The 12523-nt window shown below is 45.9% G+C and overlaps 1 protein-coding gene across 2 annotated transcripts in view; it reads left to right on the top strand.

Moving 5' to 3' along the window:
- Positions 1–12523, top strand: part of Cnksr3 (CNKSR family member 3) — a 91778-nt gene that overhangs the window by 67876 nt on the left and 11379 nt on the right. For both annotated transcript variants that reach the window (XM_051164444.1, XM_051164442.1), the window contains exons 6-9: positions 2480–2599; positions 4377–4436; positions 8830–8898; positions 9286–9432. In XM_051164444.1, the coding sequence (XP_051020401.1) occupies positions 2480–2599; positions 4377–4436; positions 8830–8898; positions 9286–9432 (396 nt within the window). The remainder of the gene's footprint in view (positions 1–2479; positions 2600–4376; positions 4437–8829; positions 8899–9285; positions 9433–12523) is intronic.

Below are 12523 nucleotides of genomic sequence, written 5' to 3'. Positions count from 1 at the left end.
GAGATCGTGTTAACTGCCTTCACTATGGCGGACTATGTCAAGATGAACTTTGAGACACCAGCTTTTGAAATTTGAATCTGTTAATTTAGATGGGAAAGCAAAGGTTGTTTAATGAGACCACTGTTTATGAAAATCCCTGTGCTTGTTGGCTGTACTGGGGTCTCTGTTTCTGGTTGATTTTTTTTTTTTTTTTTTTTTTTTACTGTTGTTGTTTTCTGGGAATTCCATCAGAGTGTAGTTAGTTATGCACAAGCTGCTTAGCATGCAAACTAGGGTGAGAGTGATGTGTATATTTCATTGTAGAACTATTTCGATTAAAAAAAAAATACCTTGGCAAAAACTTTACAATGGGGGAGGGTTATGAGCTATGACTATGTAAGGAACATTCTGGAAGGATTCATCATCACTTCCTCCTTTTGACACGAGCAGCCTGTGCCCTTTTGATAAAACCCTCCTCTTGTTTGGTTGAGGAATTTGGCAGTGAAACTGATATAAATATATTTTCCATAAATAGGGAAGCTAAGCAGAACTAGAAGAATGTGAAAAAGTACCACCTCTTGGATTCTCCCCCTTGGAAACAAAAGACACCCTTTGGAATTTCCGGATAGCTTTGGTCATTTGATTTTGGAAGGGAGATGACCTGATTGCAGGAGTGTATGCATCTTGGCGGCCTCTGGAGGAAGACCACTTCCTGTGTGCACTCTCTTGCTCTGTAGCGTTTCAGTGTCACTCTGTAGCATGACAGAAAGGGATCTGAGGCCATGAAGCTAAAATGCAAAATGTGAAACTATAGAACTGAGACGTTCTGGGGAAATTTAGGGGTCTGGGGCTCGGAGGCGTTTTTAGGTAGAAAACTGAAAGGAGTCTTATCAGAGAAAAAGGAATAGCAGATTCCATTAAGATCACGAACTTTTCTCTGTGAGGTTCACACCTTGAAGTCAATGAGGCGTCAAGCCACAGGTGGAGGGAGAAGATTTTGAAAATGTGTCAAAGGATATAGAGTCAAAATACATAAACACGTCTTAAAATTTGGTAATAGGAAAACAATCTTGGCCTGGTCTACAAAGCGAGACCGGGACAGTCAAGGCTACACAGAGAAAACCTGTCCTGAAAAACCAGAAAAAAAAAAAAAAAAAGAAAGAAAGAAAGAAAAAGAAAAAAGAAAACAATCTTGAAGAGATACTTCAGCTCTGAAGAGATATATCACCCAAAGGAGACACAGAGGAGGCTATACACTCATGAAATATGCTCATTCATGGTTGGGGAATCACAGACTGAAGCCAGGAGACGCCACCACATGCTCACTACAGTGGTTGGAATTCAGCACCAACAAGAGCATATGCTGGCAATGATGTGGGGCACGGTCACTCGTTGCTCGGGGGTATGAAGAGTTGAAGCAGCTCAGAGGACAGTTTGGCAGTTACAGAACTAAGCATACTCTCACTGTCATGTCCTACCAGCTGCCTTGCTGGGTGTTTACCCAAAGGAGTTGTAAACTTAAAACCAACAGAGATCTGCCCTGCATAGCATATAATGCTTATAGCAGTTTTGTTCCTAATTGCCCCAGAGTGGAAGTTGTCAAGCTGTCTTTTTATAGGTGGATGGATAAACAAATATGGCATATTCACAGCATAGACTATTACTCAACAATAAAAAGAGTTGAGCCATCAAATCATGAAAAGATAAATTTAATTGTATATTGTTAATTGAAATAAACCAGCAAGAAAAAGCTACATGCTATATAATTTCAGCCAGGTGGCATTCTGGAGCAAGCACAGCCGTAGAGACAATGAAAAGATCAGTGCTGGCCAGGAGCCCAGGGAAGGAAGGGTGAAATGGATTGTTGCATTAACTGGGGGTGGGGAGGGGAGTGGGGGTTGTGGCTATAAAATTACCCAATCATATGCTTTGATAATGGATATAAAACATTATATGCTTGTCAAAAACCTTTAGACCATGCCCCACAAAAGCAAATGCTCCTGAAAATCACGGATTTAAATACTGGTTCATCAGCTATACAAATGTACAGCACCATATAGATGTTGATGATGAAGCTGGCATGCACGGAGGAAGTCTGGAAACAGTGCATTTGTTGTTGCTTGATCTCTTCCCCAAATCCTGCAAGCCTGAAGGTTGTCACAAACAAACAACAACACCAACAACACCAAACTGACTTAGAGTGAAATATTTTTCTCCCTTGTCAATGTTTAGTGTCTAAGAGAGCATGAGTGGTGAGTGTATTAATGTAGGCTGGGGACTTCTCCTTTACTGCCAGTGGGGTTTCTTCCTGCCTTGTGGTCATAAGAAGCCATGTTTTTTAGAAAGCTGAAACAGTAGACAGACTCCCAGTGCCAGGCATTTATTGAGCAGGATTATGACAGTGAGGCCTGGCCAGAGCCAGAGGTTTTGGGTGAGGTGCATTTCTCTAAAAGTTAGCTTGGGACAAACCTGGTTAATGATTGAACTCCTTCAATTCCAGGTCAAGGTTTTAAATGGCATCTGTGACAAAACAATGCGTTCAACTACGGATCCTGTTATGAGCCAGTGTGCATGCCTGGAGGAAGTTCACCTACCCAATGTGAGACCTGGGGAAGGCCTGGTAAGAGTTCTCTTGGTTTCTGGGACAGAGTGCCAGCATTTCCTAAAGCATTAGACTGTGTCTTACTCTTCTCACTGTGGCTCTGAGTAGTGGAGTTAATGTTACATTATGATGTTATGTTATGTTATATATTTTTATATAGCTAGGGATTTGCCATCTTAAACTCTGGTAAGATGGTTATCTTTCAAGTATAAAAATAAACACAAATTTTAAAGCTGTACCCTCCTGCCTTAACAGATTTATTTTTAGGGCTTAGCAATGCAAGGAAGTATAAAACATTTCCACAAAGGAGAGATGGCCTGTGGGAACGAGACAACAGCTATTCTGGAAGTCTCCGTTAGCACCTAAGATGGGAGTGAGAGGGGCCTGGCAGAAGGAAATGACTCCTAGGAAAATTTCAGAGAGGTTTCTTTTGTCCTGCTTGAGGTATAGAACAGTGAGCTCTCAGGACGCTTGCATGTAACTTCTCACAGGCTCTAGGTATCCCAGGGAATTCGTTTCCACAGCTGCAGAAACCGGGGAGCTGCCTTGACCAGTTTAGAGCCTTTGAGTCAGAGAGCTTCGACACAGGCTCTCTCTCAGCCTGCTGAATGGATGACCCTAGACATCCCAGTGCTGGGAGTACAGAGCAGTGGGTGGCTGTAGCTGTAGCTGCTGCTGCTGGTGATGGACATAGAGGAGGGCTCAGAGCCACCAGTGTACACATTATTATGTATACATTGTTGTGGGGGAATTGTAAGGCAATCTCTTAAATAGGAAAATCACTGTCAACAAGCCCAAATTCTCCGTGCTTAGAAGTACACTGTGTTACTTGGCTTTCAGAGTTAAGGATGGATTAGCATAGCTTAAGTGTAAACCAGGAGAGATTCCTGGATGTGAGTTCGTAGTCGAGGATTGAGTCTGATCTGTGCCCTGAGTGGGATGAGATGGAATCGTCTTTCCATGCCATAGTGTCGTCCTAGTGATGGCTGGGGAGGGATGTACAGTTAGTTCTGTAGGGCAGAAGCCCATTGACTGAAGATTGGAGACCTTGAGAGGAAAGACAGGAACCTTGAGAGTTTTAGGATTCGGTGAGTTTCTTTTCGCAGAGTAGTGTAGGCAACAGAGCAGGCTAAGTTCAGTGTAGATTTCAGGTAAGACTACTGTTTTATCCTGTCAGCCTGCTTTTTTCTGTGTCTACAGTTTGGGCTGTCAAACTGCAGAGACATTTATCTGGTAACGTGGCATTTTTGTCCCAGTTTGCCTAAAGGTGTCTGTTTGGAGAGCATATTTGTTCATCCTTTGGCTTTCCTTAGAACAAGCAAAGGCAGTTGCTGATTTGCTATCCATGCCATATTTGTTCACACGGTTCTCCTGCAACCCTGGCCTGCATTCCAGTCAGCTCCAAGGGTACCACGGGTACCAGACAGAGCCACCTGCATTGTTTCTCTGGGGAGAAGGTTGGAAATGCCTGGCTGACGCTGGAAGTCTGAGAAAATGCCTCCATCCTAGAGTTGTGGCAGAATCCTCTGTGTCCAGTACACACATAATATCACTGAGAACGCTTGTCTTACCTCTTCTGCTGGGGTTTAATTGTGTAGTCTCTCTCCTCCTTTCTTTCCTCCCTCCTTCCGTCCCTCCCTCTCCCTTTTGAATTGAGTTTTCTGGTGTTTTGAAAGGCCAAGGGAGAACAAATCACACAGTGTTCCAAATGTTCAGTGTTTTCAAAGTTTATGCTGCACTGCCGCTTTCTGCGGAGGCTGGAGTAATGAGTAACTATGTCGGTGACTCCTTCCAGGGCATGTACATCAAGTCAACCTATGACGGATTGCATGTGATCACTGGAACCACAGAAAATGTAAGTGTGCATCCGTGAGGGGTGGAAGCCCCTGTGTGCTCAGACACATTTGACACAGCTCTGGGCTTTGGGGTTGTCTGCATGGTGCTATCTGATGTGAGTGAGTGAGAGCTGAGGTGAAGGCCTGTTGTGTTTATTCTGGTGGCTGGTGGCTGCTGCCTCTTACCAGTTGTCAGTTTATTATTTAAATCGCCCTGATCTCCCACCCCCCCTTTTTTTTTTTTTTGCCTCCACCCTTGTGCTAATTATTCCTTTTGCACCATGGAGGTGTAAACCCAAAAGTACAAAAAAAATAAGGATGTCTTTGTTGCTGTGAGCCACTCACAGAAGAACTGGGGTTGGTGGTGAGATGTATAATGTAAGTGTGCGTGAGTGCGTGCGGTGTATGTTTGTGTACAATTTTGTGTGTGTATATGCTTGTGTACCTGTGTGTGCATGTAGTATATGTTGTATGTGTAGTGTGTTTGTGTACATGTATGTGCGTGCGTGCGTGCGTGCGTGCGCGCGCGCGCGCGTGTGTATTCATGTGGAGGATAAAAGTAAATGTTGGCTGTTTTTCTTAGTTGCTCTCCACTTTATTTTGAGATTGGATGTCTCCTTGAACTAGGAGCTCACTGACTGCCTAGACTGGCTGCCCAGCGAGCCCCTGGATTTCTCCTACTTCTGCCTCACATAACTCTCAGATTAAAGGACTATATCCCTGGGTCGCGATCTTTTTCCCTGGGGATCTGAACTCAGTCCCAGGTAAACCCACCGAGCCATCTCCCCAGCTTACTCATTATCTTATCAGACACTGTAACTTTGAAAAAAGGAGAGCTAGGTAAATGTGTTAATCCTGTGACCTGAGCTACGGCTACTTTTTGAGTGACACTGGCATGAAGTAGGAATGTTTTAGCAACTTTCCTGGGCTTATGTAAAAGAAGCATGTATCTGAGACATAAGTCTGTTTAATCAACAAAGGGAGGAGGAGGTGTGTGTGTCGTGAAAAAGGTGTGTCTAATATTGTTTCATATTAGACCCTTTGATCAGGTGTGACATGAGCTTTGATGACATTGCTTGAGGTAATGAGTAAATTTTAAATCAACCTTGTAGCTCTGATAGGCAGATGAGTGGGTGATGGTGTGTCCCTAAGTATTCCCTGTTGGAAGTAAAGGAGTTTTAAAATTAATTAGTTAACTTATGTTTTTTAAATGTGTATATGTGTGCCTACATGAGTTTATATCTGCCAAAATATGTATCACGTGCCTACCGATGCCACATGGATTCAAATCCCCTGGAACAGAAGTGACAGGTGGTTCTGAGCCACCTGACATGGGCGCTGGGATTCAAACTGGAGTCCACTGCAGGAATAGCAAGTGCTCTAACTGTGGAGCTATCTCTCCAGCCCCCTCCAGGAATCTCACTGATGGGTTTGATTTTCATCTGGGCATACTTTTTTTTTTTTTTTTTAAGATTTTTAAATTTATTATTATGTATACAGTGCTCTGCCTGCTTGTAAACCTGCAGGCCAGAAGAGGTCATCAGGTTACATCATAGATGGTTGTGAGCCACCTTGTGGTTGCAGGGAATTGAACTCATGACCTCTGGAACAGCAGCCAGTCCTCTTAACCGCTGAGCCATCTCTCCAGCCCTCATCTGGGTGTACTTTCAAAGAAAGCAAGCACAATCCTTTATGTAGTTTGCCCCACTCCTTATTCCTGTTGGGGAATTGGTGTAGTCCTTGTTTTAGGGTTGGGCAGACTCAGAAGGATGCAGACCATTTCAGTCTTTACAGAATGAAGTTGTAAAGTCTTGTAATTTAGCAGTTAGGCTGTCCGGCCAGACTTGGGCAGTTCTAGACTCTTCCAGGTCTTCTTAGCGCCACATTACTCTCTGACAAATGTGTGGTGTGCTTGTATGTTGCTACCGGAAGGCACAGGTCACTCGCTCTCCTCTTCTGTCCCCTTTGTTTAAAGACGAGGTTGAATGGGAGACCCAACAGTGCTCCCTTTGAATCCAATGAAATGTCAGATATGAATAATGGTATATTTTCCCCAAAGTCCTACCGGAATCATAAACCTGGTGACAGACCTATGGTATCTGCATATTTTTTTATTCCCATGCAGAACTGAATGGAGGCCACCTTAGAGGAGGGGTGTTTACCATCCTGCTCATTTAATTCCATCTGGTAATCCATTTAAAGTATTGTCCATTACTTTAGTCTTTCAGCATGTGTTTGTTGAGGGCCTGGAATGTGCTTAGACCCGGGGCTTAAGTCTTGTGGCTGTGTCTGAGAAGTAGTTATGATCTCATTCTCAATGGCGTACTTGGGTGCTTTACACTGACTCACGGATGTTGTATGCCTGCTTGGCAACAGGAGGAGCCAGCAGCAGGCCAGCTCTTCAACTCTCAGTCGAGGATGGGGGGGTTAACTGAATCTTTGGATGAAGGTGAGCCGTGGTGGGCCGAGATCACCCACTGCGTTTCTACTTCTCTGTGCTTCCACCCTGGGCTCCAGGCTGGTAGCAAGCCAGCAGGCCTTTCCTAGCAATGCCCTGCATGTTTTTAGGGTGACCTGAGCAGTCAGGGTCAGACAGATCATTCCGTGGGGCTCTTCGTCTGACTTCTTTTTGGATGTTGCGGTCTTACTCGGGAGCCTGAGCAGCCCTCTCTATTCCTCAGCCTCCTCCCTTGTGTGAGGTGGGAACTGGCTGTGCTTCAGGAGAGTGGGCCTATTGTCATCCAAGCCATCCCCTGTCCGAGGGCAAGCCTCAGCTCATGGGGAAGATCAGCAAGAGTCCCTGGCTTGGGGAAAACTTGAGTATCGGACTCTCTCTATACAGGCCCTGAGTCACTCGGATGGGACACTTGAGAAATGAAGGTACAGGGACCCTTCAGAAGTGAAGTCAGTTGAGGACAGTAGTCGATGTGTTTTGAGGTTGTGTGTCTATAAACAGGGACTTCCTAGCCTGGGGCCGTCTCTTATAAAATGAAGCTTGTCTCAAATGGATCCTCAGCTCATGAAGGTTTAAGCACGCAGTGCTGTTAAGGGTTAGACATAACTGTGAGGTCAGCAGGGTCAGCCTTGACTGCAGGAGTCGACACCCTGGTGCACACAGGAACATTCATATTTAAAAAGCAACTGAAAGAGGAAGAGACTCCAGGCTGGTCTCTTCCTCCCTGTGTTGAGCTGGTTGCTAGTCTAGGGTGAGGTACTGCTGGTTGTTATGGCAACATCTGGGATGTTTTTGAAAATAACTGGCATCATAGTTACCTGTGCTTTCAGCTGAGCCTTGATAAACCAGAGGCAGTGTTTCCACAGTTCAACACTGCCTGCTAATTTCTTGTTGAGCCTATCACAGCAGTTGAGTGTGAAAAGTCCCAGCAAGTGTGTTTTGAGTTTTGTTGCCTGCCCTTATGTTCAAAGGTGCTATTTTGTCTTCAGATAACTGTAAATTGGAGTTTCACCCACTCATATATGTTACAAAATTAAATATTCTGACCTAAATAATGTCTAATTAGAAACCAAAGGTTTGTAGTTCCATCTTCATCATGTGATAACATTTTAAAGAGGAGCTTTTGCTCACTTAATGAACAAGAATGCTCTTGTCACCACATTTGACAGACAAGTGGCTTCTTATATCCTTTTATGGACTTTTTTTTTTTCTTTTGTAAAGTAATAGCAGTACATAACTCAGGAGGGACAAAGCATACTTTAAAAATATTTATTTATTTTTATTTATGTGCATTAGTGTCTTGCCTACATGTATGTCTATGTGAAGGTGCCAGTTTCTTTGGAGCTGGAGTTACAGACAGTTGTGAGCTGCCATGTGGGTGCTGGGAGTGGAATCCAGGTCCTCTGGGAGAGCAGCCAGTGTTCTTAACCGCCGAGACATCTCTCCCGCCTCACATTTTCTTCCTTTTAAAAAAGTCTTCCTGTGTATGACGTGTGTTGTAAGTACACGTGTGTTTGTGTATATATATGCATGTATATGATGTGTGTATGTTTAATTGTGTTTATATATCAGTGAGCTTGTGGGTGTGTGTGTGTGAGTATTCCTGTGTGTGTGTGTGTGTGTGCGCGCGCGCGTGTGCGTGTGTGTGATCGTCAGAGGACAATTTTGAGTGTCAGTCCTTGCCTTTGACCTTTTGACAGGGTCTGTTGTTTGCCAGAGTAGCCAGGCTAGTGGGCCTGGGCGCTCGTCTTCCTGTAGGATCACAGCTGGCCTAAGCCCCTCTCTTGCCTCCGTAGGGCTTTATCTATGGAGCCGCCTTCCTGGACTTACATTCTTTTCTTACTGTAGCCATACTCATGCTTTCCTATTAAAGCCATACTTATAAGCTGATAATGAAAGAACTGTTGGCAGAAAGACAGGGCCAAACACCTAAGCCGGGTCTCTTTGTTTCTGCGTAGTCGCCTGCAGACAGATCTCAGAAGATTCACGCCGGTGATGAAGTCATTCAAGTGAATCGACAGACTGTGGTGAGTTCATTATTGGGGTGTAATTCTCCCTCCAGAAAAGTTAATTATTGTCACATTTAAAAGTGAGTGTGTGTGTGTGTGTGTGTGGGGGGGGGGGGGGATGGAAACCAGAATAAGGCATCAAACTTCCTAGAGCTGTCGTTACAGGCAATTGTGAACCGCCTAACATGGGCGACTCCAGTCCTGTGCAGGAGGACTGAGCCATCTCTACAGCCTCCACGCTAAAACGAGAATAACACAGTGCCCAGTGCTTTCAGTGTCTGAGGCACTGCGGAGAGGAACATGTTGACACTTACCTAGTTACTCAGAACTCAGATTTCCTTGCGATAAGGGTCGGATTTTCATGGCTCTTGAGCAAGTCTCCCCTATCCTCTTCCATCTTTCAAGGTCGGGTGGCAGTTGAAGAATCTGGTGAGGAAGTTGAGAGAGAATCCCACCGGCGTGGTGCTGCTGCTGAAGAAGAGGCCCTCGGGCGCTTTCAACTTCACTCCTGCGCCCTTGAAGAACCTGCGGTGGAAGCCGCCTCTCGTGCAGGTATCTGAGCGTCATAGACCTGCGTCTAGAATGGACTATGTCAAAGATTAAAAAAAACAAAACAAAACATTAAAATAGAAGGTGATTAGTTTTAGGAGCTGGCTTGCCAGTCATTCTTCTTTAGTCCTGCTTGGATGGAAGTGTAAACTCCAGGTCTTTGCTGAACAGTGTGGGAAGCACTTGCCATATGTGACTGTTTAAATAATGGAAAGGTCAGTTCCTCTCCCTCACTGGCTGCTCTCCAGATGCAGAATTGGTCGCCCATGGCTGGAGCTGCCATAGCGGACCGCATAGGTAGACAGCTCTCCTTAGATCTTCTCATGTCTTCTCAGCATGTTCTGTGGCCTTTCCTGGGGAGACACGAACAAATGTCCACTTACCCCAGGGAGGGCACCTGTGGCTAAGAAGTCACTCCAGCCAAGCAAGCTGAATGACACAGTCTGTTCACTGGGGCTCCTTCCAGGAGCATGGCCACTCAGAGACAGCGCCATCACTGAAGAGCCCACCCACCCAGCATGAGCGACAGCGTGCCAGCGCTGCATCCTTAGGATTCCCTGCGTGACTGGCAGGCAGCAACCGTTATAACCCATGTACTGTGGGGGAAGGGAAGTTCTTGTGGATCTCTGTTTACTTTCTGGCTCTTGAGAGCCTCCCCTTTTCCTTCTAGGAGGAGTGTTTCAGCTGTGGAGCGATGGCAGTAGACACAGCACACAACTTGAGCCTGACGTTAGAGAACCCATGCTGCTGGGTCAGTCCTTAGCAGCACTTTGCAGAGGGAGGGTCGGGTGGGGACAGAGAATTTAGCTGAGGTATGGCGGGAAGCAGCTCCACACCCTTGCTTAGGCACAGTTCAGAGTCACCGGCCCATGCTGGTGCATAAAAGGCAGACCATTAGGTGAACTTTGTTACTTACGGCCTCTGTAAGCGTTACCTGCCTTTATTGTCTCAGCTGAGCTTAAGGGGGCCTGGCGACCCCTTCTGAACCTCAGCAAAAACCCCCTCTAGCCACTGATTCTTTTTCCCAATAACATTTTAAACCTTTGGCTTTGTTTTCAGAACGGTCCTTAAGCCAAACATGGAGGTGTGCTTCCTTAACACCAACAGGTCTATCTCTGAGTTCAAGGCCAGCCTGGTTTACATTAGTGAGTTCCGGGCTAGCCAGGGCTACAAAGTGAGACCTTGACTCAAAAAGGTTCTTCTATCTTAGATTGCAATTCATTTGTAGTGCATGTGGTGCAGACACACCTGCAGCAAACCACTCACATATGTAAAATCAAAAGTGGAAACAATGAACTGACACTCGAACTACATACACTTTACTGCACAATGTGGGATTTTTAAATTTGTATGTATTGTCATTAACACATGTATGTCCTCAAACATCTTTGTTTGTGGTGAGAATATTTCAGTCTGTCCTCCCAGCAGTTTTCAGGTTCACTGTTGTCATCCTGACACCAGACACTAGAGAGCTGGGACAGAGAGTGGTAGGGACTGTAGAGGTAAGCTGACTCTTGCTGACGAGGTGGGGGCACCTTCAGCTGTGAGGTGGGAGGCACCTGCACTGATGGAAGAGGATGTGTCTTCCTCATTAAACCTGAGAACCCCGATAGCAGGCATTCTGGCCTTCAGGCAGAGGTTGCCTTAGGTTCGCAGAGGCAGAATTGTGACCCCTGCCAAAGGGCGGCCACTACACAGGAAGGGGAAGGTGAATGGAGAAAAGGCTAGTCCAGGGGTAGCCTGCTCTACAGGACAGAAGGTCTTGTGTAACCAGGCAGATGCAGTCTGTTGACCCCTCTTAGGAGCAGCAGCTGAGGGCTATTCTCGAGAGAAAGGGTGCCTGTGGGCTTTTGGCAGTTAATATCTCCAGAAGCTGAGGACAGATCTCAGTACGGGGGCTCCAAGTTGGTTTCACAGCCCCTGGTGCAAAGAATATCTCAAACTCTCTGGAGCCAAGGATGGGAGATAAAGTTGGGCTAAGGTAGTAGCAGAGGTGGTGTACCGGGTAGAGGGCGTGGACTTGCTCCTCAGGTGGCAGGCTGGTACCTGGTTTCGTATTCTTCTCTGTGTTAACTTTGGTAGGGTTGCCATAACAAAGCTCTACAGGCTGAGTGGTTGGGGTTCAAGGTCAAGGTAACTGCAGAGTTGGTCTCTTCTGAGACCTCGCTCTCTTGGCTCGGTTATAGCCACCTTTTCTTTCTTGTCTTCACATGGTCCTTTCTCTGTCTGTGTCTTCATCTTATACAGATGCGATTGGACTTAGAGAGTCCTAATTCCTCATTTTTAACTTGATCACTTCTTTCAAGATGTGATGTCAAAATACAGTTACATACTGAGGTATTAGGTCGAGGGGTCACGGGACCCCAACGTAGAGTTTTTAAGTGGGCACGGTTCAGCTCGTGACAGTATCTAGACACAAGAAATCACCATGCAGGAGGCTGCTGTGCATGTGTGGGTGTGAACTGGGGAGGTTCTAAATGTGCGATGAGGTCCTGTGAACGACTAATGATCTGAGAGACCTCGGAGACGAGGTGGCTCCGCTTGGGGATGAGGGAAGTAACCACTGTGAAGATGGAGATGCTGCTATGCAGCTCAGCTGCCAAGCGCTCTTGAGATTCACCCAGGCTGTTTTTAGAACGTAAACACTGTGGGCAGGAATGTAGGCTTGCTCAGCTCCTGACCCCAGGTGTTTCCTCGCCTCCGTCCTCAGTGTTCATTATGCCTGGTGCTCAACACTGCTGGGACGAACGTCATCTACTCCTTCTCAATACCCTAGTGTTGTCCCCTTTCCCATGAAAGATGTTCACCATTCTGCTTGAAGGCTGCATACTGACAAATGAGGGCTTTTCTAAACAGAAGTCATCATTTTTGTTCAAATTTGGGGGTTAGGGGTGGGGGATGTCTCATGGAATGCTCCAGAAATACTTGTGGCTCACAGGATTTTGAGGATCTGGATCTTGTCCCTGTGTTTTCAGATGTGATTTATTGGTTCCCAGTGAATTCCATATTGAGCTGCATTGAGGGCTTGGTTTAGGAGATTATGCTAGATGGCCAGGCAGAGCCCATGCCTCTGTGCTGTTGTGTCCCTTCTGAA

This window comes from Acomys russatus, chromosome 21 (genome assembly GCF_903995435.1).
Source record: "Acomys russatus chromosome 21, mAcoRus1.1, whole genome shotgun sequence".
NCBI lineage: Eukaryota > Metazoa > Chordata > Mammalia > Rodentia > Muridae > Acomys > Acomys russatus.
Note: the sequence above shows the minus strand (reverse complement) of the source record. Positions and strands in the feature narration are given on the sequence as shown.